Genomic DNA, 8768 nt, shown 5'->3' with positions numbered 1-8768 from the left:
AGCTTTTCTCCTGTCTATAGGACTGGAGGGCAATGACACTTCAAGAGTTAGGAAGAGAAAGAAACGTGAGCAGCAAGCCATTTCATAGGCAATAATCAGCTGCAGAGTAATACTGGCTTTGCTGGAAATCCAAAACTGACTCAATTATTTCTTTAATGTACAACACAAATCCACAGCCATTAAATGAACTTATGAAAAACTAGCCACATTAAGTATGATAGAGATCACAATACTACTTTGAAAACATATTTTAAAACTGCGAAACATATGACATAGAGTCTCTCATTTCCTAGTGGGTGTTAAGAGGTTCCCATAGTTCTTGGAGGATAAAACAGAGAGCCAAACACTGGGCATAAAAATAGGCCTATAAAGAAAAAAAACATTTTCCACAGAAATGCTCATTTAGAATCTTGTACTTCTTTATCCTAACATATTGAGATTTAAATCAACTGAGTCTCTTCTCATTTTTAAGTTTATTTTGTATAAAAGACAGATTTAGGATATTGTAAGAAATCACTAAGTTACATTTTTAAAAAAAAAATCTGTCAAGTGCTATAGTAATGAAATAAGTAAATAAGATTTTTAAAAGTTCAATGTTTATAGACATTTATCAAAAAATGACGGAATTAGAAGACATTAAATAATGCTGATACACACCAGGAAGGGACTTAGGCAAGGAAAGGCACATCATTTCACCACAAGAAATAAAGACCATGTTTGGAAGTTAATGACCAGCTGGTTGTGGTAGTTTTCCTAACTCCAGAGGGTCTTTATGGTGGAACGTTCTTTATGGTACTTAGTTGAAATAAAGAAATAGCAGTTGAAGAATTTTACTCTGTGAATCCAAAGTGGTATTAAAAAGAAAGCACTCTTGTAATAAGTCTGGTGTATTAAAGGGGAAGGAGCAAAAATCCCCTTTAATGTTTGGTGGTACTGAAAATCCTATGACACTCTAAGATTTAAAAAAAAAAAAAAAGTAAAATAAGGTTAATCTTCTTATCTGGCTGAATTGGAATTCCTGTAGTTCCAAAGTTAAAATTTCAAGTACGTAAGATTATTTTTCACCTCTTTTCTTTTAGACAGACATGGTATAGATCAACAGCTGCCATATTTCATCTTAATGAAAGTTATATGCCAATATTTAGGAAAAAGGATCTTAGATAATTTCCCTATGTTATGTAGCTTAAGTTTTTGAAAATAGCATTAATAACTCTGGCTGACTAGCTAACTAACTATAACAGCAAAGTAAACATAAGTTTTGACGATGAGGTTTCCCAATGAAAATAAAAATTTCCAGTTGCGTGAATATAATTACTTTACTGAAAAGTCTAACAGACATCAGCAGAACTTGTTCTGGGTCAATTTCCCACTATCAGTTATCTTTTAAAATTTGTGCCAAGTATCTACCCATTTCCTTATGTCTAGACTCTGACCCTAGACTAGTTTGTTTATCACTCAGAGTAATGCATATAAATTTTAGTTGTATTCAAAAACAACTGTGTGAATAAATAAAGTGGATTTTCAAGATAGAGTGATATATCTGCAAAAAAAATAGTTAAATTCAAAAAAATTGGGGGAGGGAAAATATTACTCTTTAAAAATAATAAAAATGGCAATTGTATAGCGGCTAGCTTCCCATTCATGCCACACGATATGCCTTCATTAAGGTGTACTCTTTCTGGTTGGTGTGAGCTGCCCAGATGAAGAGAGCAGAAGCCATGAACTGTAAGGGAGCTGAGACGCAAGCCAGGCAGAAGGACCATCCAAATTCACCGGACACATTCTCAGGCAGCTTTAGTTTCTGGTGGAGTAGCTCAATCCCAGCAACGTAGCAACTCACTGAGCCCAGTGTGCACAGACCTTGGAGGAAAACGTAGAAAACAAAATATTGCTAGGTAAGAGCACCATAAGAGATTTTCAGGCAATGTGACAGAGCAGTAATATATGAATGTTTAGAATTATAACTCTTTGGTCTCCAGGGAGACAGAAAGAAGATAAAATGCTAAATCTGATGACAAGACCTACCTGCAAGGAGATGCAGAATGCCCGTGGCAATGGCAGGGTACAAACTTCGGCAGATACAAGCACAAAGCCCAATCAAAGCCCCAAAGCACATCAAACCTAGACTAACAAAAGGTAAAAGGAACTGGCAACGCCAAAGATCTGGAAGAAAAGAAGAGAGGAAAAACATGTTACCATAATTCCAGACAGTTTTCCACAATGGAAATTTCTTTCCTATTCTACGTAGATCTTTTCTCAAAAATGAGAAAGGAATATTGAGATTTGTTTTGTAAAGCACACTGTTCAAAAAAATGCTCACTTATTCCTGATAAATGTAAAATTAAAAAGACACTAAAAGTTAACAACTACTGACCTCAGCGGGACAGGTCTTACTAAGTGTCAGGCACTGTTCCATAGATGCTCTGTGTACTAACCCTCCCAGCATCCCTACAAACTAGTAGAGCCAGCATTTGAGGCAAAACATTCTGGCTCTACATATAAGCAAATATAAGTCCTCAGAGGATCTATGGCAGTTATAACAAGTCAATAAATGTTGATGATAAAAAAAAATACACACAAAAAAAACTGTTGAAAGAGTATACATAAAGTGCAAAGTAGAGGATCTGGTATAAACCAGGACTCAATAAAATGGGAGATTTGTTGTTGGTGGTGGTGTTTATTTTTTTTAAATCCTCACCCAAGGTATTTTTTCCACTAATTTTCAGAGAGAGTAAAAGGGAGGGAAGTGGGAGGTGGAGAGAGAAACATCGATGTCAGAGAGACATATCAACTGGGAGAAACATTGATGTGAGAGAGACACATCGAATGGTTGCCTCCTGCCCGTGCCCCCACCAGGGCCAGGGACTGAACCTGCAACCAAGGTACATGCCTTAACTGGAAATCAAACCCATGACCCTTCAGTCCTCTGGCAGATGCTCCAACCACAGAGCCAAACTGGTCAGGGTGATAAATGGCAGTTTTAATTATCATAAATTCCTTCAACCACATAGGAAGAAAGCTGGTGACTTTACAAAGCATCCTATTCCATTTTAAAATTATTTTAATTAATAGCAATGTATCAATATCAACACCAAACCACATCTACCTTCTAATGCTAGCTTTACTTCTAGAACTACATAAAAGTTTTTCTCTTTCCTTCAAACTGTTAAAATAAATAAAATAAACTTCTTCCTATGCATTTGCCAGGCAAAATTAAGTACTTGCCATTTTATTAAATGTTTCTTCTCATGACATGGTCATTCTTCTAGGCAAGCTCTAATAAGTCTTTATAGATTGGAAACTAGGTTCAAAACTAAAGACAGTAGTTCCTGGGTAGTCTGACCCTCAAGGAATAATAAATACTCCTAATAAATACTTTCATTTACTTTTGACATCTACAGTTCTGTTACTATCACCTAAGACTGGATTAACACTTGGGGCAGGCCTGACATTCAATTGACTCATATAGAACTCAGAGTCAACTGTGTTCACACATCCCTAACTGAACTCAGGTAGCTGAAGTGTTTAACTCAAATACAGGAATTTATTACTTATCCCTATTAAATTAAATGGGCTCACTAAAAATACCTTTTGAAGGGTCTGGATTCTGTCATCCAATGTGTTATTTTTCCTCTCTCAACTTCCTATTTGCAATTTATAAGTGTGCACCTAACTTCTAAAATATGTTACGAACATATCAGAGCTTGTCACTGTTAGAGATCTTATTTCAAGTTGACACAATATAATAACTCATCTTGTTCCAAAATCAGAGTTCGTAAAAAGGCAAACTTATTTCCTATTTTTCCCTAATTGTCCTGCTGATATCAAAGTACTCACAGGTTCGAAGCAGATCAATCCCAGTATTGTGGTTTCCAGGCTCAACAAATTTCGCCATAAACTGCTCATTTAGCGTGAAACTCGTGCATCTTGTGACCACATCAAATGATTCTGGAACAAGAATAACAATGATTGCTTGCTGTTTTAATACTAAGCATTTAACAAAAAATCTCTTTCAAGTAACTATTCTCTGAAATAAAAAGTGATAGAGATGTTCGCAGAGGAGACAGCAACATCTTTAGCTCTGACATGTGGGATCAATGCCCAATAGATACCAGTAGTTCTCAGTGGCAGGCTTAAGACCTGGGCACAAGAAAGGGGGGGAAAAGTAGGAGCAGTAAAATCAATGAGAATAGATATGTAAGAAGACTAGGAAGGAGGAGGAGCAGCGGACAAAAACAAATAAATGGGAACTTTGATCTTCTTCCCTCCCTCACTCCACCAGCCATCTTCCCCATTTCAGGTAATGACAATTCTACCCTTCCAGTTCCTCAGCCTAGAAAGTTTAGTCATTCTTGTCCACATGCATTCCATCAGGAACTCCTAGAGGCTCTACCTTCAAAATATATCTAGAATCCAGCCAATGCTCAGTACTACCACCCTGGTCTGAGTCACAATCATAAGCCTAATTAGTCTCCTGGCTTCCACCTTTGCCTGACACCTGTATTCAACATATCAGCCTAAGTGAGCAGATCATCTCTCCTCTGCTCAAAGCTCCCCAATGACTCCATCACATAAAAGTCAAAGTCTTCTTCATGCCTAGAGAATCCTGCATGATTTGCTCTACTCCCACCCCAAGAGTACTGTCTCTGATAGAATACCCATCTCCCTCTCCCTCCATTCCAGTCAAGTGGTTTCCTCACTGGTCCTTGACTATTTTAGGCATGCTCCCAACGTAGGGCTTTTCAGTAGTTGTTTCTTCCAACCTAAATGATCTCCTCTGTCTCCACAATGACCTATTTGGCCAACACCTTCACCTACATCAAGTCTTTACTCAAGTGGTGTCTTTTGTTGGAGCCTCTACTACTGAATATTGTAACTTATCCCATCAACATGTTTTTCCAACTCCCCTTTATTTTGCTATATTTTAGCATGTGTCATCTTCTAACATTTTATATAATTATTTATTGCTTATACTGTTATACCTATGTTTATTGCCTGTCACACCTTATTAGAATGTAAGTAGTTTCTCCAGAGTAAGAATTTTTATTTTTATTTTTCCTGATGCACTCCCAGCTTCTAGGCCAGCCGTGGGCAAACTGCGGGCCGGATCCGGCCCGTTTGAAATGAATAAAACTAAAAAAAAAAAAAAAAAAAAAAAGACCGTACCCTTTTGTGTAATGATGTTTACTTTGAATTTATATTAGTTCACACAAACATTCCATCCATGCTTTTGTTCCGGCCCTCCAGTCCAGTTTAGGAACCCATTGTGGCCCTCAAGTCAAAAAGTTTGCCCACCCCTGTTCTAGGCCCTGGAATATGGAGACAGATAATAAATATTTGTTGAATGAAGGATAAATAGTTGCTAAATTCAAATATCATGTACTCTATGCTCTAATAGTTAAATGTTTTACAATAAACTTTAACCTACTTTCCCCTCTTACAAACTACTTTTTTTTTTCCCATATAAAATCACAATATCCATCTTCTGATGTATGGCAACTCAAGCCTGTTATGCTAGGATCTGAATACAGTGATTCCCACCAACAGGCCAACAGAAGTAGTCACAAATTTAAAAAAACACACAAAATGTAAAGCTGCTCCTTACAAAGAGCTCTAAAGTTTCCATGTTAATAACTGGAAATTAAAATTTTTAAATGTTAAGAATGCTTGCAAAATAAACGTGAGAGACAATTTCTTAGGTTATTTTTCTTCTGTACATCTTTAATCTATAAGCTCTATCAAGATTGTTGTAAAACAGTCCTGACTGGTGTGGTTCAGTTGGTTGGGTGTTGTCCGAGGCACTGAAGTGTTGCTGGTTCAATTCCTGGTCAGAGCACATGACCAGGTTTCGGGCTTGATCCCTGGTAGGGGACGTGCAGGAGGCAGCTGATTGATGTTCTGCTCTCATGTTGATGATTCCTGCTCTCCCTTCCCCTCTCATTAAATATCAATAAAAAAATCTTTTTTCAAAAAAAGGTTGTTGTAAAACAGTCTCAAATATGCACAGATATAAATGTAAAGTTGGTCAAATTATACTAAGATTTAGAGGGCAAATGATAATACCTACTAACACAGCTAACATATAAAAGAACTATCAATTCATATTTGTTGATCTGATTTTGGATACTAGTCCTTTTTACCAGTTACTAAGTGTTTAAAGTCTTATTTGTACTTTTCCATTGATTTCCCCATGATGTGTGAGATGAATAAAAAGGCTATTAATAAATAGGTATATAAGTACAAAGATTTAAAATGTCTTTCTCAGGATAAGGACAGTTACTCACCCAACCAATATTTATGAGTACAATGGTAACTCATGAAAGGCGGGGGTAGAAGGTGGTATGGAGAGAAAAACACAGATTTATTTCTTTGAGGAGAGAAAGGACTCACAAACCAGTTATACATAATTCGGTCATCATCACATCACCTCGTTCCTATTTGAACAGGTAAAGGATAAAGAAGTTAAAACGAGGAATACCTGTCCTTTCTTGGTTATTCCAATATACGTTCTGGGGTATACTGACACACCGTCTCCACAATCCCATTGTGCCATTATATCGAAAAAGCACGTCACTGTACGTCTTTTCATCTGCTTCATCACTGGCAAAGTCGCTCCAGAGGCTTTTGTTCAAATCACTGGAATTTTCTTGAACTGGACTTCGATATTCATACCAGAAGTCTGTGCCAATTGAGGCTGCCATGTAGATGGTGGAAATGAGGCTCAGCACACAAGCAATTACAAATGCTGTAGCGAAACGGTTATCCATTCTGGCATTCACACTGCTCTGTATAAAAATTGGAGAAACGTTACACTCAACCAAGGACAAATAAAGATCATTTATAAAGAAATTATCTCAAAATCGCCCTTTATTTCCCATCCTTTGACTATTTAAAGTAATGTCTACTCATTGTCTATCATGAAGAAGTTTTTTTGTTGTTTTTTTTTTAAAAAAAGCATGTTTTAAATTAAGTTCAAAACAACAGTCAGCATGAAAGTACTTATTGAAAGTTCACATACCCAGGACGCTATGGAGACAGAGGTCTTGTTCTCTAGTCTCTCACCTGCACACTAAAACAGACAACACTGAAAAGGACGTACACGTTACACATGCAGACAACACACATGCCCAGAGTCAGCAATGCACCCTGCGTGAATTTTTAATCACAGGCTGAGTTTTTATACGAGCTGCAGCGCATTAAGTGTCCCCGGTGGGGGTGCGGGGTGTGAAAAGGGCAGAGGAAAAGGAAGCAGAGGAAGGAAATCCGCTCCTCCCCGTTCCCTCTCAAGAGGGAAACCTGAAAACCACGTTTAGAATCAGGAACGCGGCGTGGACGATATCTGTGAACCCACAGAGAAAGGCTGTTTTCGGTGCAGAGAACGGCGAGGAGGACAAAATCACGCCGAATGCTGGGTCGGGGAACGCGAAGCCAGGCTCCTTCACCCGGCACGTTCCTCGCGCCCAGTGCTCTCCCCAGTCCCGACACTCCTGCACCTCCCCATCTGCAAACTCAGTGAACTCTCCTCCGCCAGAGAAAAGTGTGCACTAGGCAACAGGAAGGCGTGGACGCGGGCTCCGCGGCGGCGGTCGATGGCCGCAGTGAAGTGAGTCAAGGCGGATCGGGCCGAGTCGAAGGCTGCCCCCGACACACCTTACCGAGCAGCTCGGACACGGGCTCGCGGACGGCGGGGGCCGCGCCAGGAGGCTGGGGGGTGACTCGGGGCGATCAGGGCAATGACAGTCATGCAGGGCAACCCCAGGAGGCGGGTTGGGGTCCATTCCTTTGAACCCTCTGTCATCCTCGTGCTCGCAAATGACCTTAAAATGAGGTCCCGGCACCGGGAGGGCGCTCCTCCCTCGCGGGGCGCCCCTGGGGGCCGGGGGGAGGTCGACGCGGGTCGGGTAGGGGTGGGGAAGCCCTGCGAGGACCCGGCCCGGGGCCCCGGGTACCCGACCAGGCCCCTCCCCAGACCCCTCGGCAGAGGGACCACCCCCGCCCAGTTTGGCCGCTCAGAACCCGCCCACCCCAGCGGCGCCAGGGGAGGGGACCCTCCCTAAACCGCTGGCAACGTCGCACGGCGACGCGACCCCCGCCCGGCGACGCCGGCCCCGCTCGCTCACCGCCCATCCTCCTGCTCCGCCAGCTTCACCCTTCAGCTCGGACCACAGCACCCTACTCTCCCCGCGCCTCCTCTGACGCACTTCCCTGCAGAGCCCGCCCCCTCCACAACTCCCGCGCCTCCGCCTCCACCCCAGCTCTGGCCCCGGCCCAGGCCCAGGCCCAGGGCCGAGGGGGCTTGTGGGAGTTGTAGGAGGGACGGTGGGAGAGCTGAGAGAGGAGGCGGACGGCATTCCCAGCGCAGCGCGCGGCGCCTTGTGGGGGATGTAGTTCAGCTCCCGAGGGAAAGCAGCAGGCAAGCGGGAGGTCTGGACTGGTGGATTCTTTTATTTTACAAGGAAAGGTCTGGGGTCCGCAGATTAAGGCGAACTGTCTCGGGTCACTGCTGGTCATCGGTTGTGACCTATATAACGGAGGTTTTACAATTCAAAGAGGAAGATACCATCTCAAATTCAAAGACAAGGAAACTGAGCTCAGGGTGAATAACTGACTTACCAAACTTGAGTGTTGGAGTGAGCCGACTAGCTTTGTGACATTACACAATTTACTTCTTTAAGTTTCAATTTACTTCTTTAAGTTTCTCCAAAATATGGATGTTCTCCAAAATATGGGTGTTGACAATAGTCCCTATCCAAAGTAATCATTGTGAG

The 8768-nt window shown here is 41.5% G+C and overlaps 1 protein-coding gene across 2 annotated transcripts; it reads right to left on the bottom strand.

Moving 5' to 3' along the window:
* Positions 1-454: 454 nt before the first annotated feature.
* Positions 455-8221, bottom strand: CLDND1 (claudin domain containing 1). Of its 2 annotated transcripts, none has more exons than XM_070406112.1 (5): positions 8121-8221; positions 6479-6785; positions 3838-3948; positions 2026-2163; positions 455-1860 (listed from the first exon to the last, which is right to left on the bottom strand). In XM_070406112.1, the coding sequence occupies exons 2-5, from the start codon at positions 6765-6767 to the stop codon at positions 1640-1642; spliced, it is 759 nt and encodes a 252-aa protein (XP_070262213.1). In that variant the 5' UTR covers positions 6768-6785; positions 8121-8221; the 3' UTR covers positions 455-1639. The 2 variants fall into 2 exon arrangements, with proteins under 2 accessions (XP_070262213.1, XP_070262214.1); XM_070406113.1 differs by lacking the exon at positions 8121-8221 and adding an exon at positions 7019-7109.
* Positions 8222-8768: the final 547 nt, after the last annotated feature.

Source organism: Myotis yumanensis, unplaced genomic scaffold (genome assembly GCF_028538775.1).
Source record: "Myotis yumanensis isolate MYYU_CA2020_CCGP unplaced genomic scaffold, mMyoYum1.0.hap1 SCAF_2, whole genome shotgun sequence".
NCBI lineage: Eukaryota > Metazoa > Chordata > Mammalia > Chiroptera > Vespertilionidae > Myotis > Myotis yumanensis.
This window is presented reverse-complemented; position numbering and strand designations above follow the sequence as displayed.